The 27,506-nt window shown below is 37.8% G+C and overlaps 1 protein-coding gene across 1 annotated transcript in view; it reads left to right on the top strand.

The window, feature by feature from the left end:
• Positions 1 to 27,506, top strand: part of ASXL3 (ASXL transcriptional regulator 3) — a 127,217-nt gene that overhangs the window by 25,143 nt on the left and 74,568 nt on the right. Inside the window, exon 3 of the mRNA XM_085052768.1 lies at positions 1,477 to 1,559. Within this exon, the coding sequence (XP_084908894.1) occupies positions 1,477 to 1,559 (83 nt within the window). The remainder of the gene's footprint in view (positions 1 to 1,476; positions 1,560 to 27,506) is intronic.

The following is a 27,506-nucleotide window of genomic DNA, read 5'->3' on the forward strand; positions in this document are numbered from 1 at the left end:
TGTGTAGTTTCTTCTGTCCTTACTCATTGCTGTACTTTTACTCTTTCCAACCCTCTCTTTCTCTTTTCAACTCACCTTTCGGTTTTCCTTTCCTGATGGGTCCCTTTTGAATCTTGCCTATTGATGTACATGAGATAAGCTCAGTTCAGCTCTCAGACCGTTCTAGTACAACCTTCACTTACACATTTTCCTTTGTGGAGCTGAAAGGTAAAAAGCATACAAAGCTCTTCTGTAACAAAAAATTGAAGGATTTCGTAAACTGTGTTTTGGCTGCGAAAGAGAACAGGCAGGAAATCAGAATGGTAAAACGTCAGAAAAGGGCTGAGCTGGTCAATCTGTAGTGAGTAGGCAGTCTTTGGCTTTAGGTGAGTTGCTGAATTGCAGCCCTGGCTAGCACCCTTTGCAGTTTGACTCAGGTGATATGATGTGGTGGTGTCTCTAGTTCCTAGTGTGCAGTTATCTACAGCTACTTTCTCAATTGCTTTTATTTGGTAACTACTAGGGAGAAGCTCAGGTTCATTTGGATCAGACCAAACTGATTTCATATTTACAGAGGGTAGAAATGCAAGTTCTGGCTGAGATGTGTTGGCAAGATGCTCTGGGAAGCTTGATTGCTGTGGCCTGTGCCGCACCTTTTACTGCTGATTGAAGGGTTTCATTTTCCAGGGCTGTCAGTCTGGCATTTTACGAGAGCAAAAGCATGGCTGTTTGTTTAACAGCATAAAACTGATGGGGACAAAAAAGAAGTGGAAAATCAGAAAAATCCTTACAAGATGGTTCCATCTGTAAAGAGGAGTGGGTTACTTTGGGCTCAATTGGAAAAGGCAAAGGAGTGGAAAACTGAGCTGAACTGGAAAAATATACTGCACTCTGTCATGTAGCATCTTGTGTGCTGTGACTGTTCTGACTGCTTCATTTTTCATTGTTTTTAGAGTCAAAAAGCATTTTAAAATTGTAACCCCACTGTGTCAATTTTTACAGTAGCTCCTGCTCTACAAATGGGAGATTTTAGCCAGTTTTTTTCTGAGGTCGTGGCAAAGCTAAGTGTAGAATAGTCAAGTGACCTCAAAGACTTCTAAAGTAATAAAAATCAAAGAAAGTGCTAGTCTTTTTATTTTTTTTATTTTTTATCCCTTTGGCTCTTGTGTTTTATGTTTTTCCCCTCATGCCTAAAAGAAAATCCGTTGCTGTGTCATAAAACCAGTTTCGTATTCCAACTCTTTTATTTTTAACATGATAATAAGAGTTTTCACAGGCAGAAGTAGCAGATGATGAACAAAAGCAGCAAGTAAATCTTTTTCTTGCTGCAGTTTCCTAGGTTGCATCTGGCTTTCCAACAGACAGAGGACTCCAGTCTCAACACTGTTGTTCCCTGCCTTTCACAAAAGGCTACATAAAAACTGCATGATCATATAACCTTTCATATTCACAGGACAGCTGTGTCTTGTCACTTACACATTTATTATTTCTTTTCAGGCATTGGAAAAGTACCCCAACTCACCAATGACTGCAAAACAAATACTGGAAGTCATTCAGAAAGAAGGGTTAAAAGAAACAAGGTCAGTGTTTGTATGTTCTGTATTTTTGCTATCTCTTTGAAAACCATCTAGCAATTGTATATAATCTTTACAAAACCCAAAGTGCTGGCTGAATTGATTTCCAGTATGAAAGTGGGAAATACAGCTGATGGGTTTTGATTGTTAGTTCAAGGCTTTTAAAAGGGTTAATGGCTGGCTTAAATTTGCATCTTCCCAAAGGAGTCTGTGGGCCAGCTCCAGTCCAGTGGCCTTTCTTTAGAAAGACAGCATGGTCTGCTCAGACAGCTCAGTGCTACATCTAATTTTTGGTTAAGGACTGAAGCTCAACAGCTGGGTTACCTCTGCCACTGTGTGCACAGACAGAGTGCAAGATGAAGCTTGGTGCACTTCATATTTGGGTTTATGGGCTGGCACTTAAATCACTGTTAGGACATGATGGTGTTGCCTGTGGTCACAGAGATTGTGCTGATGAAGAACTGGGAATAGAAGGAGAGGGAGGTTTGGACACTGGGAGCTAGTCTGTGTCTGCAGAGGAAGGATACAGTAACTGATACAGCAACTCAGCTGCAGACTTGCTTAATAACAGCATATTTTGGATGTAGATTTCAGTGATAATAATTAGGCTTTTCTAGAATAGATGGGTTATCCAGAGAATAAGGAAATCAATCAGTTGTCTTCCGTTGATGCCTGGTTCAGATCAGCTTTTTGTTCTCAAAGGTGACTCTTTGGTAGGTTCTCTAGTGACCTGCAAGTGGAAACTTAGGCAGGAAGTGAAAATAAATCGAAGCAAAATTGGTTGCTTGGTGGGGGTCTCCTGCAAGATGCCCTTGCCTCTTCTCAAAATACCACAGTAAAATTTTTCTATTTTAATAAATTGATTTAATACTGCTAATACCTTTGGTGTCTCAAAGCAAAGACAGACATCTGCTTTTATTTTAATTATATTCTTCTAGTGTGGAACCTAAAGTTTAGAACAAGACAACTTAAAAGCCCATGTAAAGGTGAACCAGAAGTAACTATGGGATATATTTTTACTGAATTCACTGTTGTTCCTGGAAAACAGAACAGAACACAATCTGTATGATTGTTTGCACAGCATAACCATGCACTTCTTTATTGGTAGCCTCATAACATGCTCATAATAGCTGTATTTTGATAAAATTGCAAGATTGATGATATGTAAAGTGAAGTTGAATTTGCCACCTTTTACAGATTTAAAATGCTTTAGTTCCTGTCGAGAAATTGCTTTGAGTATATTTGGCAATGATTCCAAGGAAATGAGGGGATGAAAACTTTTGAAAATCAATGTCCAAACATGTGTTACACTGCAGTGATTTGCATAAAACAACAACAAAAATGCAAGAAAACACAGTTTTGAAAATCTGTTCTATTAAGATACTGTTTCTCACAGCAGTGAATGGATTGCTTTCTTCTTACGTCTTGTGATATGAGACAATTGCATGGGAGAGGCTCAAATGCCTGATAATAGAAATTTTGCAATCAGTGCATGAATAAAAATTTGAGTGGAAAACCTATGGGAGTGAAGGCAGTGTTTTATATTTTAAATATAGAAAATGTTAAATCCCTTTTTAATTGTTGCAGAATGAATAATAAGGGAAAGATTCCTTTCAAGAGGTTCAAAACTAGATGATATTTCGTTTCTTCAGTTACTAAGAAACAGAGAATTGCAGAGAAATAGTAAGGAAATTCAGATACATTCTGATTTTTATCCATGGTATGGTATGTGCAGGTATATGTGCCTGTGTGGTAGATTACACAATGCTGTATGTGGTCATGAGTTCTAGAAAATTGAGAAGGATAAAATTCAATGTTCTTTGTACTTGAAACATTATTATCCTAAATTCGTTAACCTAAACATTTTAAATTCTGCAGTTGTAAAATGAAAAAAGTTGATTCTCTATTGATTTTTCTTTAAAGTATTTGGATTTTCATTAAACTTCTGATTTCATGCAAAAGTTATGTTTCTGCTACATTTTAATATTGATTAGGGACAAACTTGCAGAGTTATCTGAATGCCTAATTCATTATAGAAGCCAATAAGGTATTTGACTTCATACACAGATTTTTTGGTTGGGCCTCAGTGTGTAAGTAATGTTTGATTTTCACAGTACTTGAATTTAGAGTCTCCTGTTTGCTTCATCCAGCTCTGCAGTTTCTTTAAGTATGTCCTGCCAGTTGGTGCCTTTGCTGTTACTAAAGGTGATCTTTCCTGGTCTCTCTGCTGCAGCCAGCTAAGATGAGCAAGGGATATAAATTTATGATGTGCAGTCACCTGGCCATAAGAAGCAGAATGGCACTAACATATTTTATTCTGTATTGATTTGTGTATTCTTCCAAGTCTGAGCTTGTGCCAGGAATATGTTACTACTTTAATATACTTTACTTATTCCTTCATACTGATTATCATTGTCAGTAGAACCTTGGCAATTCTAAATGAAGTTCTTAAAAAACTCTCCTCTCTACTCTTCCTTTTATAGATGAATGAGATTAATTGGCTTAGTCATTTTTCATATATATTGCAGTATTAATTAATCTGAAGGTTTTTGCTGTGACAGTAAATCTGAAAGAATAATGTATGATTTTCGGCCATCTCATTGTCATTATGGGTAATCTTTAAAAAAACACTGTCAGACTATTCAGCCTCTTTTTCTTTTTTTGCCGTAAAGACATCAAGTTGCACATTTGATTTTGTATTACTCATATAATTAAATACAAAAGGATTAAATTCCAAATTTTCAAAGCAGATGTATATTAGATACAGAAATGTAAACTCTACTGATACGTCCTATGAGAGGTTATACACCTACCTAGTTTTTTATATCTTGGGGAAGATAGAACTCGTTTTTGTTTCTCAAATATCTTTCCTGTTTTGATGGTTGCTTGTAAAATGGTCAGCAGGCAGGCAGTTCTTCTGCTACCTAGAAGGAGTAAAAACTTTTAAGGCAAAACTTTCAGGGATGTAGAAAATGTGTTGTTTTCTTCTGTGGGTGATGAGGAGGAGGGAGAAGTATTTACCTAACATTCTTGCCTGTGCTGATAGTGAGCAGTGTCAGGGCAACAGACCTGGACACTGAAATCTCTTTACAAGGAAAATAGACAGCAGCTCACTTCAGCACACAGTGCCTGCTGTCTATACATCCTAGCATGAGATTTTGCTGATTTTGCTAGTGTGACAGACTACTAGTCAGAGTATGATCCACTCTCGCCTCAGTGCTTCTTTTCCACTGTGCTGCTGCCTCAGTAGTTCTTCTCTATCTTGCATTTCTTTTGTTACTTATTCTTGTTAAGCTCTAGAATTTCCCTTACTGATTTGTATTTAGGTTTTTTGCAGACTGTTTGTCAGATTCAGTAATATTGCTTAAACAATGCACCCTTGTCATCCAGCATGCACACAGCTTTTCCCAGCTTAATGTCATCTGCTTTTTAGAACTTGTTTTCTTTTGTAGCATTGCATTTCCCTTTGCTTATGGAAGTCCATGGGAAACAGTGACCAAAAACTCATTAAGTTGGGCTATATGATACCTACTGCTGCTTCTCTAGCTACAGGCTCTGCTGCTATGTCACAAAGAATATTTTGATAGATTTGAAGTAACTTGTTCTTGACAGGTCTATGCAGTACTCAATTTCTTATCTGCTAAATACTTCCAAATAATTTTTATTCCATATTTTGGGGGAAGTGAAATTCAGTTGCTGCATCTCTACTTCTTTAGACCTGTCTTTTTTTCCTTTTCTTTTTTTTACGCTAATCACTGTTTTCCCTTCTTTTGGAATCTCTGCTATCCTCTACAAATTCTGAAGAAATTATTATTGATAATTCTGAGACTGATCCAGTCAGCTTTAATTACCTGTGGTGAATATCAGCACATTTAACTGATGTGAGAATACTTAATTTATTTAATTATCATCTAATCAATTTCCCCTTGTTTGTTCATGGTGTTGATTTTAGCAATTGTCTAACCATAGACACGTTTCTGATTGGACATTAGCTCTCCTGCGCTCTGAGTGTAAGTACTCACTGCCAGCCCCTTCTTGGAAGAGCAAGTCAGTTTCCTTTCTGCTGGTGTGCTAACAGTAATTTCTTTGTGTGTGTTGTGTGGGTGAGTTTGCTGAAGTTTAATTTCCTGAAGCTCTTTTTCTTCTTTTTGTGCTCTCCTTTGTTTCCCCAGAAATGAGGAATCATCCCTTCATGAATGCTCAGTGTTTTAGCTGCTTCTTCCCCACAGGTTCAAGTCAAACCAAGTACAGTCCCAGAAACTTGCCAGATGCTTTTTTGTCGCTGTGTTTCTTTTCCCTTGGTTTTGTCCTTTTTTGTCATTTCTTGGAAATTGCCTGTAGAACCACCAGAAGTAACCTATCTGTTCCCTTCTGTTTGGGGCACTGCACCTTCTTGAAGAATAGGACCAGTTGAAGAAGGTTAGGACTGCTTAAAATTATCAGGGAGATAAAAATAAGACAGAAGCTGGTATGAATTCGATGTCTTGATTAAGGAAGATAAGATTGGGTATAGATGTAGTAAGTCTTCAACTACACAAAAAACAGGAAAAGAGTGAGGAAGTAAGTTATCCTGAATGTCTGATATGGACAAAACAAGAAATAATGCATTTAAATTGTAGAAAGAGAAGATTCCAATTAGAAAGTACAGAGGTTTTTTTTTTTCTAACAGTAATAATTAATTTCTGTCATGAGCTTGGAAGAGAGATCAGTAGGTCTCACCAAAACAAGGTGTAGCTATGTCTTTGTCAGGAATTATGTAGATTTAGTTGATCCTACCTTGAACTAGGGGATTGAACTAATATATCCCTTGATCCATGTTTTTCTATGAATTTTTCTAGAACAGTTTTCAGTACTTGGGCCATACACATTGTTTGAGTCCTAGGGGAGAATATCCAGCCAAACACTGATAAATGTTTGATGCTAATAACCCTAGATTATGTCTTGGCTTTCTGTAGTTCCCTTTCTCCTTTGCCTGTTGAGACTGGGAAATTGACTTGTCTGGATAAGATTAAAGCCACAGATTCTCAGTACAAGTTAAAAGCCAATAAACTTTCAAAATGGGACAAGCACTGTTTAATTTCTTGGAGTACAACTTTAGCCCACAGCTATGCTAGCTATTTGCTTTCCTCCTCCATTAGACTCAGGACTGTGAACCCTGGCATGGGATAATTTCATAGTGTTTTTGCTGTTCAGCTAGAGTAATTGAGTTCTGTATGGTCAACTAACTTGCATTATTCTGTTCAGGTAATTCAGAAGAGTTTTTAAAAAGTTGCTTTGTCTCATTCTGTTTTCCATTTTCCAGTAGGAATCTGAAACTTCTTTCTCTTGATGTTTCTTTGTTGATCTTCATTTCAGCTATAAGAATCAGATCATCAGTTGTGTTTCTTCTTCCTCCTCCTCTGTTTTTTCCTCTGAATATTTTGCCTTTTGCTTTGCAAGACTCAGCTATCTATTGATTTATTGTTGTGACTGTAGTCTTTCAGAAGACTAAGAAGAGATGCTTGCCACTGGCGCTGGCAATAGTGCTGTTTCTTCTTCACTCCAGTGTTGATAATATTTATCATGAATGATATCATAACGTATTAAGTCTTCTGAGCCTAGGAAAGCAGCAGAGTATGACCCTAATAAATCTCAAAGACACTCTTACTAGATTTACACTCTTTGTGCAAAAATATGAAACTAACGGGTTAGCTAGAATTAAGCCCACTTTGAACTTCTGAGTGGAGTCATCAATGGAATAAAACACATGATCCGTGCAGGGTCTGTCTTTAGCTTTGAAGTTAGAAGGGACTCCTGAAAATATTACCATCACTTGTGAATCCTTTGATCTTTTTGACAGTGTCTCTTTAAGCCTTTGCATACTTCATCCTTAGAGCTATTGACTTAAAAAAAAATCCCTCTGAATGCTGCTGTTTCTGTAAATAGGCTAAATGAGCTGGCAACTGTCTTCTGTTTATCATTTTCAGGTTCCTTGTTTTATTGTGTATGCATGTAGACAGAAAATTTTTTACTTTCTTTCTCTGTAAAGTCATTCCAAGATGTCATTGTGATTCATAAATATTAAATCACGGTTTTTATCTTTCACTTAAAAAAAAATCCAAAACAAATACCCTGGAATTACCAAAAATGCTTAAAAATTTAATTGAAAGAACCACAGTTTTTGTCTTAAGGCTGTGGTTGCCAACGGAAGAGCACAGACAGTTAAGAGGCTTCCGTGGTTGCATATGTCTGATAGAATTTATTTGGGAGCCTCTTCAGCTGAAGGGAGTGCATTGTTTTGTCTGAAGGTAGTTATTCCCTGCAATGGACTGAAAGGAAGCCATGATAGAGAGAGAGAAAGCTATTCAGATTCTTTTGCCTGGCATTATTAGGTTGATTTTCATGCTTCTACAGATGTGCCTTTTGGCTGTAGAGCAGTGAAAGAAACAAACTTTCAGTACAACCTGTCTTTCTGCATAAATTCACTTCAGACATGTCTTTGAAATGCTGTACTTCCCAGTGTAACAACAGACCACCTAATTTGGTAGGCAGTTCTGATAGCAGCAATTTGCCAGCGGAAATCTCGGGCTTGCTCCTTCTTGCCTAGACATTCCCAGCATTGTTAGGTATGGTGCAGTTTAACCTGGTAAAAACCGGTGGGTTTCCTAGATTGCATTCCAGCATTGGAAATGTAAGTTGCATAATCACACCCCTGTCACCTCCGTAATAATTATTTCAGTTTTTGGTAGTGATGTAGCCCTAAAACAGCTAAGGTATTAAGCCTATGATCAGGTTGTGAATTCTTGATTCCACACTGCTGCATTGTGGTTACCCTACTGTTTAAAGCTTGCTTATATCTGGATAGCAGTAGTCCCACCTCTGTATTCATTTGAAAAACTGGTTTTGAGTGAGAATTAACCAGATGTGAAATAATAAAACCTCAAATGTTTTCCCTCAGTTAATAGAAAAGATGAAGGATTTTTATTTATTAGTGATGGTGAGTCTTCCATTGTGTATACAACATATATTTCAACATAAGACATTTAGCTACCTGAAATGATGGGGTTTTTTGAGGGGGTTTTTGGGGGGTTTTGTTTTTGGGTTTTTTTTTGTCTGAGTCACCATTATCCTAATTTTTTCTCCATATTTTAGTATTTTAGAAATTATCTGGGGTGTTGATTTGTATTAATGCTGTTCTTCTTTCCTTCACAGGACAGTGAAGTCTCTCTCTAGGGACTTTATTAAACAGACCAGTAAAATCAGTCTGTATGTCAGTGTCTTTTATAAAATTACCTTTATAATTAAGGTGTGAATTTAATTTTGAATTTCAGGTGATAAATGGCACAACTTAAATTATTAGAACCTTTTGAGTAGGACACAGAATACGTTAGAGGATACTGTTATTACTGCTAAGAGTATTAATTGACTGTATTAAAAAAAAAAGAGTGGAGACAGAAGGAAAGTAATATTTATCAAAGCTAAACATAGAGCTAAGAATGTAACCTGGTCCTCTGCTCCTCCACTCCCACTATCCTGTCCATTAAATTCGTGTTGCCAGTGCAGTTTCAACTAGTTCCCATTTATATGCAGTCCTGTGTCCCACAAGTTTCTGCAAGATAAATCTTCCTGCTTTCTCATACTGGGTCACCCACCCATGGTCTACAGTTATCCTGATCTGCTGTCATCCTTTTTCCCTTCCTTTAGGACTCAAGCTCCATTCCACGAGCCTGAAATTTTCTCAAATGTTACAGTGTAAACATTCCAATATTTATGTCATGTTCTGACTTGGGACCAATCAAGCATTCTTCCTTAGTCTGATTCCAGGACCAATTATGAGAAATTAAAAAAATTTCATTATTTTGCTATGTCTGGGACCTTCAATTGATGGGTTAGAAAAGTTCATATGGTTTCCTCTTTTGTACTTTGCCCCTGATTTGTCATTGTGTTGAAGTCTGTTCCTCTATTGGGTCAACTGAGATTTTAGAGCACTTAATTATCAGTTTTTTTAAGATTAGGGTGTTGCTGTTACTTTTCCATATGCGTTTTTGCCTATATAATGTCCCGGACTTCCGTTTTCCATTTGGTACACCATTTGGGTGCTAAAACATACATGGTAACCACCTTTCCACCTTTCATGTAAATTATAGGAAATAGCCCTGCTTGATTATTTTTTTTTTTTCTTCATCTTTTTTTGAAGATCTGCTATAAACTTTTTTTGCTTTCCATGTATTAACATTTCTGCAAAATGCATCTGCAAAGACTGGGAAAATAGGAATCCAATCTGTGTGACACTTGTTTCCTTGGTGCTATTAAAATATTTTTATTTTACTTGTGCTATTTAGGTTTCTGCTCCTTCTACACAAGCCTAATCTGTGTATTCAAAAATAACAATATGCTTGTGCACTGTATAAAGCTTTTTTTATTTGGTTGATGCTTAACTGGTAAGGGAGAGTGACCTGTATGATTGTTCGATATTCAAGTTATAGTAATTCAGAGGGTATGTAAAAATTTTAAAAGTTCATTTATTTTCCCATAATAGGAGAAGTTATGATGGTTAGATTTTGTGATGTGATAAACATTTCAAGTTCTAAAGACCTATATTGCACCCAAGTCCTTCTTCCTTATCACAGCGTAATATTCTGAAATTAAGACCTCCATTGATGTAATGTTAAAGATACTCCTTTTTTAATACAAGTAGAAATCCAAAAACATACATGTAGCAAATAATGGATAGAAGTGGAGATGCTTATGATCTTAAAGAATTTACTAGTTTGTGCAGTCATGACATCAATTCCTGTTAAAGGTTGTTTTAATTTGAAGTAGCAGATGAACATCAGCTGTGACTGGATAATTAAATTTTTTAACAATTCAGGTGCTCCTTTTTCATAGTGCAATGATTCATTTATCAATACAATTTGATGTTTAATGTAAGAATTTGTGTTGGCTTTTTCCTATGTTGTGTCTCTCAATGTAGACTACTATGGAGAGAGACTGAAAAGCAACAATGTGGTTCAGGCTGATGAAAAGAGAAACTTTCTGCATTACACATTGGTGTTACCAAATGAATATAGTGTTTCATATCTGTCTTCCCATGTCTCCTAGACATTGTAACTATACTGTATGCTATAGATCTTTTTTTTTTAATATTCCTGTATTTAATTCTGCGTTAAAAATAGTGTCTCCTTTTCAGAAAGAGAAATTAAATAAAGTTATCCAAGAAGCCTAAATTCATTCAAAACAATGAGATATTCACAGAAGTTACATCAAGAAAGTTTTACCATAACTTCATCCTCCCAGCAGTGAAAGTTTTAGGGTTGGTTTATTTGTTTGGGGTGGGGGTTTTGGTTGGTTTGGTGGTTATTCTGTTTTTGTGTGTGTGGTATGTTTCCTGTATGTTGTGCATTAAGCCTGATTAAAAAAAAAAAAAAAAAAAATTACTGAAGAGATGCAGTTTTCCAGTCTACAGACTGATTTTTTGGCCTTTTATCTAAATTCTGCCTGCAGTTCTATAAACATGACTATGTGAAAAGTAGGTAGATTAAATACCCTCTCTGATTTTACTGCCTTTATCAGATTGTTTTGCCTTCATCACTTCAGGAGAAGCAAGGACATGGAGGAGCTTTCCAATAATAGAAGTCCATTGTTGTCCAGATGCAAAATTTTCAAAAATATATTAGGGAAACTGAAATTTGGCAGAATGTGTTTTTCTTTTCATCATTTTTCGGAAATGAAGATCTACCACATAAGCACTAAAGTACAGAGGTAATTAAACAGTGGTTTTGAAATAAAAGTCAAAAGGAAGAGAGCTTAATATCAGTGCAATTGATAAAACTAATAGATACAACTAATGCCACTTAGGGGCAAAATGCAAAAATCTTGCTTAGTACCCAATAACCTTGCTCAGCTCTCTTGTGCTTGGAAAAGGCAAGAATAATCTACTGTGCTTACTTTAGGTAGTATTTGGACAAATGTGATTCAACACATAAGCCTGTCAGGAGCAGCCATATATATAAAAATTTCAAACACAGAAGGAAGGATACAGACACTTTAGCTAGAAGGAGTCACCTTTTGAATGTACACTCTGGTAAAATATGCTTAGGAAAAGAGTTTAATCTGTTGAAGGCTTAAAACCTGCAGTGAAAATTGAAGCCTGGCTGAGAACTTGAAGACATGCCTGCATTTAATGGATTTGTGAGCTTTTGTTGCACCATACAAGTAACCCAAGAAGCTGCTTTTCCTTGCAGGTGTAAAATGAATTACTCTAGGTTTGAACTTGGTAGTTGCTGATTGAGATTTATTTGTTGGGGTTGAATTTTTTTGGCATTTATTTTGTTCTCTGTACTTCTCTTTTGCATTGAAAAGTTAGTATTTAAGCCTATTATTTATTACTGCTTTGAATTTCATTTATCCCACAGCTGACTTTTGTCTTTATTTCTAAGCATTCTGTCTTAAGGGACATGCACAACATCCCACAAAATAGTATAATCTTCTTTATGCTATTTCTAGTATTCCATAGCAACTGAGGGGAAAAAGAGACTAAACTGAACACTACAACACAGGCAATTCATTACAGATTTTCCGCTTAGTATTCAGTAAATTGTCAAGTCCTTATTTTCATCATTAGCATATTTTTCACAGAGCAGAAGCATAGCCATTTCTGGCAGACTGAATTAAATCTGTTTTACTTGAATGTGGAAGAAGAAAACACTGTCAGGCTTTCTATGAAAGCATCATTTTCTAGTAATAATTTATTTCTGCGGAACAGTTTGCTGTGGATGTCTTTATGTTTCTGTAAAGATATGGGTGTATATGTTTCAGTTTACCTGTAATTAAACCATTTCTTAGCTGTAGGGGAAAAGCACAGAAAAATATATGATTTATTTTTCTTTTTTTGCTATTCATATTGCATGAGCTGAGAAATTTACTAGTTCTCCTTTAGAGAGATTGATGGCTATGCACTGGCACATTTAATTTAAAATTTTGTAGTACATTTTTATAGAATCAGGCCCCAAAAAAGCCTCAGAATTTCACTGTCTGAGGACAATGAAAAAGACCAGGCATAACTATTCAGACAATCTGTTACATACAAGAATTTCTTTTCTATGTAAGGCTAGCTAATAGCAATTCCTTTTTTTTTCCCGAGTCTTATAGGTAGTCTTAATTACTGTGAAATTAATTACGTACATGCTTGTCATTTCAAAACCAAATTTAAAAAGTGCCTGAACATATTTTGCTTGCTTATGTAGTCATGTGAAGTAAAAATATGTTTTATTCAAGATCTGATTTTTGTTTCAGCAGTTTAGAAAGCTGCTGTCTTCTATTTGTAATCCAAATAAACTCTACATTTGTCACCAAGTCTGTTTTATGATAGCTGCATGCTAGAACCAGTAATTGTGTCGCTGACAAATTTTACAAAATTCAAAGAGAACTGGGGACCAAATTGTATACCTCAAAAGGAAGTATAAATAAAAGAACTTAAAAATTGAATAAATGAAATTGTATTTACGGGCTTCAGCGTGTAAATAACACCAACAGAGACAAATTCACCACTGTACACATACACATGCCCTTTATGCATACAAATTGTAAATCACAAAATTATAATACATGAATACAACGTATGCTCAGTTATTCCAAGAGCAGAGTATGGGAAAGAGCTCAAACAATCCTCAAGAACTGTTTAGCTGTTTGCCCTCAAGAGTTAAAAGAGAGGACAAATTGATTTCTCCCCCGTTTCCTTTGGTTTTCATTGTATTTGTAATATGAGGAAAGGAAAATGGGTTCTGGTAGCTCTTTTCAGTAAGTACTACCTCCCAGCAAGAAAAAAAACAAGTGAACATGGCTGAGTCACCCTCTTTAGGATCTTGCAGCATCCATAGCTACTGCTGCATTGTTAATGTTTCAATAAGCTTGCTTGAGATACATTTGCTATCAGAATCCATGAAGATACACTATTCAGAGATTCACTGGCATGCTTTTATATTTAAATTAGCAAATAGAATAAGTGTGGGATCCAGACAACTGTTCTCTCTTGCAAATGGCCCCTAACACTTGGTATTCCTTCCTTTCTTTTTTTATATTACCAATACAGCTGGAGTTTTTGTTTTCTAGACTGCTAAATACTTTAGGTAACCATTATCAAACATGAAATCATTGTGTAAAAAATATGTCCTCTGCAGTCATCACAAAGGAAAAAAAATACTATGACCTATAAGTTACAGCAAGGAACTTTTTGAGAAGATAGCTTAAAGAATATATGGCAAGCAGGAAGTTGTTGTTTTGCTTTTATTTGTTTCTTTGTTTTGTTAAAGACTGATTGCTTGCAATCAGGGAATCTTTTCTCGGCCAGTGAAGATGAGTCAGTTTCAAAGTGTGTTTGTACTTCTAACTGTCTGTCCCCTTTGTCCAAAGCTAGTGTCACTAAACCCAGTCCAACCATTGACTTTTCTCTGTTTGTAGTTGCAGCTTAATGATAGAAATGTAAACTATTGCATCAAAATGTCATCCAGTCAAATGATATACTGAACTATGTAAACTAAAGTAGTGTTGGTACAAGATTATTTGTGCCCAAGTTGCGATCCAGGAGTTAGTGACATGGTTGATACTGTTAAATAATTTATTATTCTACTTAACATTCAATTTTGTATTAAAAACAGAAAGCAATTTCAGGTTAAGACTGAATTTTTTTTGTGATCCACATTATTTTTAGTTTCTTTGGCATGTGTGTCTCAGCTCCTTCATTCAAAGGGATTTTATTAAGGACTTCAGCAGGCATCCTTTCAGGTGAATGATGTGGCTATCAAAAATGACCAGTTTGAAACTTTTATTTTTGTTATCAATGCTATATTTTCACAAGGTATTTGATGGTTTGTTATAATTTGAAAACACTGTGTGTGACATTTTGAAATTAGATTTACTTCTATTTATAATTTAAATAGAAACTCAAGTTTCCCAGTTCCAGACTTAAGGAGCTGTATTAAGTCTAAGAAGAATAAGGAGATCTACTAATAGACTAATTTGCAACAGCTGGAATAAGTTAAAACACAAAAAATAAAAGTATCTGCTTGGTCCTTAGAGGGAAAGAAAAAAGTTTTACTGTGCTGTTTTGCCAAGTTAAACTCCCTTACATACAACAAGTATAACTTAAACATTTCGCATCAACGCAAATATTTTAATTTGACACAATAAAATAAATCATACGTTGCTATATTTTTAAAGGTACAGGGTGTGCTGTGTTTGCCCATTCTGTATTTATTTCCAGGCTTTTCTTACAGGCAAGGGCTCTTAACAAAAATATTTTATGCACGTAATCGGCATGTATTAGTCAACAAAGTTGTAGTAGTGACATTTATTTTAATGTTTAGGTTGAAAGTATGGTCTTGCTTATACAACTATTTTTCTAGGAATAAGTATTATTAGAAAACACTAATTTGCTTAATGATCTAATTTTTATTCATGATTACTCCCATTTTCCTTATTCTTTGTATCGGTTTCATTTTTCTTCCTATTTGGGTGATTGAGTAAAACATTCTCAAATTCTGAATTACTCTTCAAGTACAAGAATATTGAGGAAAATCTTTCGTAAGGGAAAGAATAATTCTTTTTATTCATTCATTCTCTCAGACTTTAGAATTTTTTTTTCCACTTGAATCTCAAAATGTAGAAATAGGTTTTTCCTACATGTCCTAGCTTTGTCTTTTTGGATTAGTTGCAATGTAATGTATGTTGAAAGTAAACATGTGGCTTTTGCATGATTGTGTCAGAATCTGACATTTAGTTTCAAAATTCTAAATTCCTTCAGTTAGGAGTCATGTCTTAATTGAAAGCTGGAGAGAAGGAACAAAGAAACTGTGGAGATTTTCCTGAACTTTGGTGAGTGAGAAGGTATAAGATATGGTTTCTTTGGTTTTGAATGGAAATGAACAAAACTAAAATTAAATTTAGGGATTTCAGTTATTCCTGCTTCATAAAAACATTGAGTATTATTTTATACTTTTCCTTTAAAAGAAATATTGTTTTATCAGAACAGGAAGTTATAGAATGAAGGTGGGGAGTGCAGGAGAGAAAGAGAGAAGACACTGGGAGAAGAATAAGGAAGAGAGAAGAGATAGGAAGCAAAGACAGGGAAGGTGGGAAAGTAGAAAGATAAAGGAGAGAGGAAAGAGAAATAAAAGAAAATGAGGAGACAGATAAAGGAGGTGTACATGACAATGCTCTGGCAGTGTGGGGCTGCAGGGCCAGACACAGCCTGGTGGCTGAGACAGTGGTGCCTCTGGGGTAACATATTTAAGAAAAGGCAAAGCCAGCACTCAGGCAGAAGGGGAGGGTAAAAAAGAGAGTTGGAACAGTGGTGTGAACAACAAGGCCAGAGAAAAAGGAGGGAAAGAGGTGCTCTGGGCACTAGAGCAGAGGATCTCTTGCCAGGCTATGGAGGGCCACACCAGATCAGATATCCAGTGGAGGACACAATGCTGGGACATTCAGATATTTCCTGAAGGGGGTGTTGCCCACAGAAAGTCCAGGCTGGAGCAGACGAAAAGTGTGAGGAGGAAGCAGCAGCAGAGAGGAGCAGTTGTGGACTGACTGTAAACCCCATCCCTCAGCACCACTCAGCATGGGAAAGGTAGAGGAATTGAGAATAATGGAGAAAAGTTGACCCTGGAAGGAGGAAGCTGTTGTTTTAATTTCTTTTTTTTGTCTTTATTTCTCTCTACCCAAATATTTTTTAATTTGCAATAAATTAATTTTCATCAAGTCGACTCTGTTTTGTCTCTTACTGTAACATGTAAGCAATCTCACATTTATCTCAATATGCCTTTATCTCAATCCACAAGTTTTTCATCCCCTTTTTCTCCCTGTTTCCTGTTGAGGAGGGGGAGGGAAAGACTGGGTGGGCATTTGGCTGCTGGCCAAGGCAAACCCACCACAAGAGGAAAGAAATGAAAAGCAAGGGAGAAAAAGAGAGGAACAAATAAGGTGAAGAGAAGAGAAGAGAAGAGAAGAGAAGAGAGAAGAATAAAGATAGAAGGAAAAAAGTAGAGGAGAGGGAAGAGAGAAGTGAAAAAGAAGAAAGAAAAAAACTGAGAAAAGAGAAAACGAAGAGAAGAGAAGAGAAGAGGATAGAAAATAAATACAGGAAAAGAAAAGAGGAGACAAAATAAGAAAGCAGAAAAGAAAGAACAAAGAACATAGAAGAAGAAGAGCAGAACAGAGGAGGGAAAGAAGATAAAGAGGAAAGAAGAGACAAATTAAAGGGGAAAGAAAAAAAGTACAGTGAGAGTGAGAGAAAAGGAGAGAAAAAAGGTACGAAGAGAAATAAAAAGAAGATTGAAAAAAAATAAACATAAGGGAAAGAACTGAAGAAAAGGAGACAGAAAAGAAGAGAAAAAAATAAGAAAAGTAAACAAGTCCAAGCAAGTTCACTGTGGTTGAGGAATCTGTAGCTGAATGCTGTTAGCAGCAAAGTTAAAATTTTTAACTGATGAAAGAGCTCATATGTGGTAACCAAGACCCTGGAAATTACTTTCCATCAAGTAAAAGTGGTAAAAACCCTATATTAAAATAACTCAGCTTTGGTTTCAGCATTGCCATTCAATGAATAGATACATTATTTCCAGGTAAAAATTTCCAAAAAAATGTTAATAAGCATTAAGAACTTTCTTACTGATTCCAACTGATTGCTTAGGTGGGTGGGTGGTGTGACTGAAATTGCGTAGCAAACTCTGGCAGGCTAGCATGTTGGCATGCATCAGTTTTTAATAGCAGGCAAAGTTACTGAGCCATTTTAATTGGGATAACTGAATAGGATTTGATAGTAAAAAAGAAAAAAATCAGTCTAAGTTCAGCATTCATTGCTTTAACACTGTTGTTTCTACCAGAAAGAAGTATTGTTTAATAAAATAATTTCATATTACAGTCTGGTAGCTCAAGATTTAGTAACATGTTAAAGATTTAAAGATTTCTGATATGAAAAATAAATCCATAACTCTCATAAAATATAAAGAATAGTTTTAAACTGTGTACTACTTAGTAAAGGACTTTATATAGTACTTTGCCTGGCAGTACTCTATTATTTCCTTAAATGATTAAATCTTGCCATAATTTAAGCCTTTTCACTGACATATGCTTTCCTTTTAGAATTTAATTCTGATAGGTCTTAACAGCATGTTGTGTTTTGCCTTTTGTGTTTTGTTTTCATTACTGGGGGAAGGTAGAAGGAGATGTATGTACACATGCACATCTTCCAGTTTTATGAATTCAGTTGCAATTGGTTCTAATGGCAGCGACTGGGAAATTGCAATCAAAATCACGCAAGAGAGCCAGGAACATGACAAAAGGCTCCAGCAGTGGAACGTGTGGGCGTGTGGAGCTCCATCCAGCTTGGTAATTCTGCTTTCCCTGAGCAGGGTGGTACCTCCGCCTCTCCCCTGCTCTGCTCCTCTGGCGCCAGATGCAGCAACCCAAGGGGTTACGGCTGAGGCGAGCCAGCTGCATCTGGCACGGAGGTTGGGAGCGGCTGGAGGGAGCGCGGTGTGTTAGCTGACAAAAGGTGAAATACAGGCCTTGCTCTGAGCAGGCTGAAATGGGAACCAGTTGTGTCAGTTTGAGGCCATCCTTCTCCAGTTACTGTAAACCAATAGTGTAGCTGAAGGAGTAATCCTGCTCTCTCCAAGCTGCTTTTCCTGTTCTGGGCTGCCCACCGCCCTGGATGCTGGCATGAGTGTTTGCATGGCTGTTTGGGGAAATAATCAACTTTTAAACAAAGAAAAAAGGGGTGTGGGGGGAGAAAATGTCATGGAGGCAGGAACATTTGGCCTGCCTTAGAGGGAAGCCATTCAAGCTGCTTTTTTGAGTGGCAGAGCTGATAGAAAGTGACTTGAGTCCAGTATTAGTCCTGGTCCATACCTCACTCGTGAAAGCAGAAACTGCTCCATGGCCTTACAAAAAGGTACAGAAATGCACTATTGCTGGCATAACTGCAGAGTGGTGTCTTGTAACCATTACAGCTGTGGTAACAGGAGTCCCTGCTGTGGATGATAAGAAAGGCTGGAAAGTTTTCTTATCATCAGGGGAGGAGTGTGGCTGGAAGCTGTGACCTGCATCAGGATTACGGTCCTGGTATAGCATGATAAAGTAGGAATCCTACTGAGTCTTCTGAACTAGGCCTGGTTCACAGTGGTTTTCTGGCAACACTTTGTTCTTCCTTTTTTTCCCTTTTTTGATTGTGCAGCAGAGTTAATGAAGCCACTGTCACATAGATGCTGCATGGGCTTCCTCTGTGGGTGGTGCAGCAGCTCAGAAGTCCTGTTGTTCTTTTCCAGTATATTTTGTCATTTTGTTGCAGATCTCCAGCAGAGGCAGCTAATCAAAGAATGAGCAGTTGCAGCAGTTTCCAGGCTTCTTGAGGAAGCTTCAGGAAAAATCTTCTGGGAGCTCCTGTTTCTGGGAACTTTGGTGGTTTGCTGCAGCACATCAGACCATCTTATGAAGGCATTTGACTCTGTCCATCCTGACAGACAGCTTTTGTTGGCTACTCGCTGGTTGTGGACTACCTATGTAGTAGTCATAAGCTCATTGTGAATAGAGATTTCTAAGATTGGGAAGATGGAAACTTACCACTTCTGGCAATCAGAAGGCTTCTTTACCTGCAGGGAAGGATAGATGCTCTGCAGTAGGATTGTTAGAGGAGACAATCAGAGCCTCATGATTGATGTGGCTGAGCCACATTGTGTACATGAAGGGGAAAATGAGGGTGACAGTTATTTGAGATCATATCATGATAGAGACAGTCACGCATCTGCCAACCTGGCGTACTTGCTATAGCTGGAAGTTTACTTCTTGTTGGGTACTTGAATCTCAGATGTTGCAGATGGACATATCTGAGGGCTGTCCAGCCCTCGTACTCCAGCCCTTGGTGTTCATCCATATGGTTTTCATACCATTGGGGTGAGCCCAAGTACATTAAAAGTGACTGCACAGCCCTGGTGGCAAGGGTGAAGAGCACAAATGGCCATTGTGTTTTTCAATCCTGCCAGTGAGGTGGAAATGCTCAGGTGGCAGAGGACTCATCCATCAGGTCCAAATCTAGCTCCGTGTGTGATGTCACAGGCAAAGCCATAGTACCTCCTTTGAGGAATAAGGACTGCTGAAAAGGGACAAGATTCATAAGATGGAGTGTGGCAAAGGCAGCTTTGCTGACAGTCTGTCTTCTTTTCCAGAGGGCTTTGAAGCAGCTACTTAATGTGAAGGTTGCTGGAATTTGAAGAGAAGTAAAGGCATGAGGAGCATCATGGAGGTGTCTGGTGAAAAACATAACTGGAGAAACCTTGCACATTCTTTATGCAGTCTCTGCACACTTTCAAAGCACCTTAGGGTTACAAACACATGGGGAGACAATACACACAATGGGGTGCTGCTGTGGATGCATGGATGGATGCAGGCTAACAGAGGGACTGTGCATGCAAAGGAGGGGTGGGAGTGCACAGTGCTTTGCCCTGGAATGAGTACTGAGCCTAAGGCAGAACAACATGAGTAACGCTGTGGTAAGCATCTGCTGCAGACCATCTGGCCACGAAGAAGTAGATGAGGCCTTAAAGCAACTGCTGAGCACCTTGCAATTACTGCAGACCATTGTAGTTGGGGGGGATGCAAGCAAGCCAGGATGTTCCTGAAAGTCAGTTTCTTGATGGAGGTGATGCACTGTCCTGGCCTTGTTACATGTGAACAAGGAAGGACTGGTTGAATGTATGAAGGTTGGTGACTGCCTTGGCCATGGTTGATCTTCAAACTATGGACAAAACAGTTCAGGAAAGCTATTTTATCTTCCTTGGTGAATGAGAACGGCTCATTATAATGTACAAAAGGTCTAGCAAGTGTGGCAGAAAGCCAATATGAGAGAGAAGAATCAAATCATGCCTGGCCAGCCTCTCTGCCTTCTATGCTTAGATGTCTGGTTCTTTGTATGAGAGGACAACAGTGGATATTTGTCACCTTGACTTTAGCAGGACCTTTGGCATAATTTCCCATAGTGTCTTCACAGCAAATTGATAGATAGGAACTCAGTAAGTGGGCAGTAAGGTAGATGGAAATTTGCTTTGACTGTAGTGTTTTGATCAATGGTGCCAACTCCGGTTGGTGGCTGGTTACTAAGTGGTGTTGCTCAGACATTGATACCGAGGCTGTTACTGGTAATGTTAATGTTAAACCTCTAGAATATGGGACAGGTTTAGAGGAAGCAGTTGGTACACTGAAGACTGGGCTGTTGTTCAGAGGGCTCTAGACAGCAAAGAACTGTGCTAACAGGAGCCTCATGAAATTCAACACAGGCAAGAGCAAACTTCTTCATCTGGAACACAGTAATCTGTGTGGTGGTATAGGCTGGGGGCTAACAGGGTAGGAGTCAGCTTTGCAGAAGATTACCTGGGAGTCTTGGTGCTTAATGAGGCAGCTATTAGTCCATCAATGTGCCCATGCAGCAAAGAAGGGCAAGCACATGTTGGGCTGTGTTAGCAGGAATGTGGCCAGCAGGCCAAGTGAACTGATCCTTCCCCTTTGTTCAGCACTTGTGAGACCACATTTGGAGAACCAAACAGTCTAGTTTTGGGCCCTCTACTCCAGGAAAGAGATCGATATGTCGAATGAGTCCAGTGAAGATTCACCAAGATGGCTGGAGGCTGGAGCATGTGGTGTGTGAGGAAAGGCTGAGAGCTGGGCTTGTTCCCACAGCAGAAGAGAAGGCTCAGGGGGATCCTGTGGCACTCCACTGCTAACTCATGGGAGTGTGTTGGGAAGACAGAGCCAGGCTTTTCTTGGAGGTTCCACAGTGACGGCATGAGAAGCAAAGGATGAGAGGCAGCAGATACAAATTGGAACGTGAAAAATTTGGACTTGATGCTAAGAAAAATACTTTCCCAGGAGGAAGGTTGTCCAGGGAGGCTGTGAAGTCTCCATTCTTGGAGATTGCGCAAAACTTGAGTGGACAAGGCTGAGATCCAAGTGGCCCTGCTTTGAGCTGTAGGTTGGACTAGATGACTTCTGGAAGTTCCTACCAGTGTAAATTATATGAGCACATGAAACTTGATGGAGCTGAATGTTCTTAAAAATAGCTGTAATTTTTTTTCTGGGGGGGGGAGGGTGGGGTGTATTTTATGTTTTGCATTTGACTAACCAGTTATATATCAATAACACATACACACACACGCACACACACAAGATATTCTTAAAACACTACAGGGAAAGTTGTGGAGACTGTCCAATTGAAAAGCCAAATTAAACAAGAGAACTTGGGATAACTTCATACAGGTCCCTTGTGTAGGGTGATTAAGTTTTAGAGGCCAAAAGGCATTCAGTGATTATTGACTATGTCTTGTTCAGCATAGTCGCTTTACTTTCCACCTTAACTCTTTTTTTTTCTTGAGGAGTAAGCTTCACCCACCTTGAAGCCAAGAATATTTGGAAGGGTGGGGTGGTTTTTAAAATTTTATGCATTGCACATTTTATGGCAATGTTTTTCTTGGATTTAGTACATTTTTGACTGTAGCACAGTCATTACTTCATTTTTCTAAACATATGTATTTAATGCCCACAAGGGTCTGTGAAATCTGATACTAAAATAAGACATCGTATATATAAAACCCATGGTTTCTTTAAGAAAGCCGTTTTTTAACCTCTACTCCAGAATTCCTTTAATGTGGCAGGAATTCATTTTTTTCCTTTATTTATAGTTTTGTCCTTCATGGTGATTATTGATATTGGAGTAGAAAATGAAAAATGTACTACTGCTTTTTAATGAAATCACTTAAAACTGTTAAAAGGAAATATTTTATTAAAAGAGAAAAGGAAAAAAAGTACATTGTTGAATAGGAAGTAGCTGTCAGAGGGAACTCTGTTATTTAACCAGTATAAGAATTTGTTACATAAAAAAAAAAAAATCAAATAGGTTCTTTTAAGTGGTGTTGAATGAGGAGGGTGTTTTTAGTCCAGGGGACACCTTAGCTGTCATGACTCTCTCTGACACATGCTGATTTCTTGTTCTTTTGGGATGATTTTCCTTCTGAAACATTTTTCTTTCAGGATGATTTCAAAAGGTACTCTTTAATATTTGCCTGTGTCTTTCAACAATGCCTTCAAAGTGCCCTTTTTTGTTAGCATTGCTTTTTTTCTTGTATTATTTGTACAACATCTAATGAAACGGTAAGTATTCCAAGTGCAGTTACATATATCCTTTCTTTGAGATTTTTCTTCACAAAGAAGAAGAAGGTGTTAGGGAGCACAGAAAAGTGTAAGCATTTCTCTATAAAACTTGTATTCTCATTTCCTTTCTGGTTGAGGAATGCTTGTGGCCATATGTGAATATCATTTAAAGAGGTGTCACGGTGTTTCAAACATACTTTATAGAACTTCCAAAGTATTCAAGGAGACCTACTCAGAGGCATGGCTGGCAAAGGGTAATCAGCAAAAATAATGGGTAGGGTATTTGAATTTCAGGAAAACAGTTAATATCTTTCAGTCTGTAGTGTACAATGAGGCATCGGTCTGATGGGTTTGTGTACTTTTTTATTTTCTCTTCTCAAATTTACCTGTCATACTGAGGGCATCTTGTTTTCAGACACATTATAAATATTTTCGGGGAAAAATCAGTAACAGTAGCTCTATAAAATTCTGTTCATGAACACTTAAATTTTACACAGGTTCTGGAACTTTTATAGAGAAAGGCTTTCTTGTGACAGAAAATGGTTAAAAAAACCCCAAACCTGGCTGGTTTAAGGAGTACTGAGATTTGCAGTGAACTTCTGTTCATGGGGCTTTTCATTTTACTGTTTTAGAAGAGTCGTAATAAAACTCCACTTTCAGCATGGCTGAGCTCCATTTGTTGTTTTCTTCTGAAACATTACTGTGGCTATTGTCACCAGGTTTGACACCATCAGAAGTTTTCTCAGGCTGCCAGCACCATGAGATAAAATAGACTTTGCTTTAGATAGCAAAAAGATTCATTACCAGTGTTGTATGGTATCAGAACTTCATCTACCTTGGCCTCAGACCACAGAGTGCTCAAAAGGTAAGGGTGGAAATGCCAAACTTGATTGAAATGTCTATGAAAGGCCATTGCACAGAGCAGAGGGCAGGATCAGATGTGTTTTCAGTAATCTTTAACCCTGAGGAAAAAAAGAAACATGAGATATATGATAGTGCTACAATACAGCTAAAAGGTGAAAATATGCCTAAGTCTATTGCTATCATTTGCAGAAGTGAGCCAAATTCTTGAGGGTTTGAAAGGGTGAGAGGGAATTAGTGTTAAAATTTATGTGTAGCCATGCATGAGAGCTTTTCTTTCCAAGAAACATCTTTGATTGTGTAGTCAGTTAGTCACTTGTAACTGTCTTGTGGGTGAATGCAGCCAGTCTGGCAAACTCTTAAAGAATAAAGCAACATTTTCTTACCAGCATCCCTTGTCTTTCTGTCCTGTTTGCCTTCAGCTAGCAGTTTCATTCACTTGTCCACCTTAGTTTTGACATGATGATGCATGGCTAGAGGTTTATTCCATTTGTGCTTGGTTGTATGTGCTAATGCCCTGTAATCACTGCAAGCAATGACTGTATCTAGATGTACAAAAGGCCCAGAGGGAGATTGCTTCATGCTAGAGGATCCTAGGATTAGTAGAATTACATATTAAGAGTAGTGGCATAAGATCCAGTATTTGTTTATTATGTATATTCTTCACAGAAGACTTGAATAATATTTATATATCTCTTTTCCAAGGAGAGACAGTGTTGTTTAATGCTTCAAAGGTGGTTTGGTAATACAGTGTGGAAATCTGTTCTGTCAAAGCAGCTTCACTTCTGACTCCTTCCCTGATTTAAGTTTTGGTCAATTCAAAATGTGAAGCTACACTTAGGTGAGTTTGTAAATGAGATTTCCTTCTGAGAATGGAAAAAAAATACATTTTCATAGTACCTAGCTTGAATTTAGGATCCAGGTTGAGTTTTTAAATATTATTGCTCCAGATTATTTCATATTTAAAGGGCATTGATAAGGTTCAGTTTCTTGGTAATGTATCACTTTAGTCAACTGTGATTCCAGCTGCTTGTAACTCCCTCAAAGCTGCAAAGGGCAGGATTCAAGTTCATTACTAGGTTCTTCTGGTTTAGATATTTGGGGTTCAGTATTTTGGTTAACTTCAGTGCAAACTGATAGGTACGTTCTGCTAGTTTGTGAGACACACGTTGGGTATCTATGACAGATGTGTTACATCTGTGTTCATGTCTGCTGGTCCTTGTTCTTTCCATCATACTACCAATAAATGTGTCTCTATTTCCATCTGATTTAGAAAAACAAGAATTCTGTATGAATTTAGTATGAAGCAATGTCAGTAGTACAGATAATGGGTCTTTTCCCCTAGCTTCAACCTTTTGAAGGCTGAAAGTCAGGTACCATGTGTGAAGCATAAGTAGGACCAGAGATGTAAAAATTGTCTTCAGGGTGCTGCCCAAATGAGAACAAAACTGATGTTAATTCTGGTTAATGTGGATAAAAGTGATTGAAAATAAACTTTTAAAAGTATATTTATTTCAAGAATTGTCTTTTAATCCTTTAAAATGCATTTATAGATTCAAGTGGGAGAGCTTATGTTAGGAATAAACCTTAAGTATAATTTATTCAGACTGTATAAATAGTATTCAACCTGTACGTACTTCAAGTCCTATAAAACTTAAGCAAATAACTTAAGGCTTAAGACTTTATTTATTATGACTATTATTTAAATGGTTAAGACTTCAGAATATAAATCGTTTTGACAGTCATGTCAACTGTACATATTGAGTATTTTCTGTAGTTCTCATTAGTAGTCCCTTTAAAATTAAAAGTCCAATTGGAAGCTCAAAAAGAAAAATGCTTTTTTTATTGCTCTAATTTATGAATAAGAGCTTTGTGTGAGAGGCTGAGATCTTCCAGCTCTACAGTTTCACTAGACTGTATATATGAAAATAGTAGATGGTTCCCTAGCTACCTTCTACCCACATATTAAGAGATGGTTTTATTGTTTAATAAATTATGTTGGATATGTGATATTTTGGAAAGTCTCTCCTTTTTTTCCTTTTATATCCAGCACATCTAGTGTATTTTCATTCAGCATTTAAATGTCAGTCTCTTAATTAAATCGAGGTTCTTTCCAGAAATTGACAGAAATAAGTACACTTGTAATGATTTAGTAAATATAATGTCATTGCTGTTTTAACGTTAGAAAATACGACATGGATTAATTTCTGTACAGTAAGTTAGATAATTGATGGATGCATTTATAGTCTCTGAATAAACAAAATGTGAGATTACATTAAAGCTCTATTTATTAGCTGATTGGGGTATTTTAATCATTTCAAGCAATGAACGAATTAACCTTGCAGTAGGAAAATAAATGGAAAAAATCAAAAGCAAGATTTTAATTGATTGTTTAAATCAAGTTTTGTGCTTGATAATTTAAATTGGTTTAGTTTGGATTATCATGTTTAGTCTTACAATTTTGCTTTTGAAATAAAGATGACTGAATGCAATTTTACCTGGAATATGTAGTCTGTGTATGACATTGTCTGGAATGCAAATATACTGCTTGCAGTCTTCCTGTGTGTTTTCGGTTTTCATGACCAGATTTTGATAGTGGGGGCTACAGGGGTGGCTTCTGTGAGAAGCTTCCAGAAGCTTCCCTCATGTCCGATGGAGCCAATGCCAGCCGGCTCCGAAACAGACCCACAGCCAGGCAAGGCTGAGCCCATCCTTGATGTTGGTGGTGCCTCTGAGATAAACAGAGCTAAGGAGAGGGGGAAAAGCCCTGCACAACAGGAGCTACAGCTGCAGAGGGGAGTGAGAATATGTGAGAATATGTGAGAGCAACAACTCTGCAGACCAGTGTCACTGGAGAAGGAGGTAGTGGAGGTGTTCCAATGCTGAATCAGAGATTCCCCTGCAGCCCATGGTGAAGACCATGATCATGAAGGACTGTGCCCTGTGGAAGGGACCCAGCCTGGGGCAGGGGAGGAGTGTGAGGGGTCCCCACCCTAAAGGAGTGCACAGCAGAGACAAAGTGTGATTAACTGACCACAGCTCTAATTCCTTGTTCCCCTGTGCTGCTGGGGAGGAGTAGAGAAAGCCATGAGTGAAATTAAGCCCAGGAAGAAGGGAAAGGTGGAAGGAAGGAAGGTGTTTTAAGGTTTGGGCTTATTTCTCATTATCCTACTGTGATTTGACTGGTAATAAACTCAGTTCTTATTTCCCCAAGTCAAGTCTGTTTTGTCCATGACGGTTATTGCTGAGTGAACTTTCTCTGTGCTTATCTCATAAGCCTTTCCTTACATTTTTTAATCCATAGCCCAGCTGAGAAGGGGAGTGATAGAGCAGCTTTGGTGGGCAAGTGATGTCCAGCCAGGGTAAACTGGTTGGTTTATTTATACTAAATTGAAGCATTTGTTGCTGAAAACGTTGTAGGTGGTTGGCATGAAATCTGGCACTCATCAGCTTTGTTTTCCGCTATTTACCTGTGCTCTCTGCTTCCCTCTATGCCAAAGGAAGGATCCTGTGCCATTTGAATGCAGGAAAAATGCCTGGGTCTTTTTTTGGACTTCTCCTGATTATTCCTCCTGAGCCCAGGCTGGAAGAATTTGTCTTGGCCCCAGCACTAACTGCTGCTGCAGCACTGCCAGCTCAGTCAAGGCTGGCTGAGGCAGGAGAGCAGCTCTACACTGGTCAGCAGCATTTTGCCTGTCATCTTCATAAATAGGACAGCTATCTCATCTTGGTATAGCTGCTTAGGTTCCTGGTGGTTTTCTGTGTCACTCCTGAGCTAGGTCATGGCTACAGTCTTGTGAGGCAGGTTGGGACATTTTGATGGCACTTGACAGCAGGACTGTGGGAACATGGCACCTTGAAGACTGGGGAAAAGCTTTTAAGAGGGAGCCAAAGGGTTTCATCACACCGGGCATGCGTTGC

Source organism: Lichenostomus cassidix, chromosome 2 (assembly GCF_008360975.1).
Source record: "Lichenostomus cassidix isolate B80296 chromosome 2, HeHo_3.0, whole genome shotgun sequence".
Classification (NCBI taxonomy): domain Eukaryota; kingdom Metazoa; phylum Chordata; class Aves; order Passeriformes; family Meliphagidae; genus Lichenostomus; species Lichenostomus cassidix.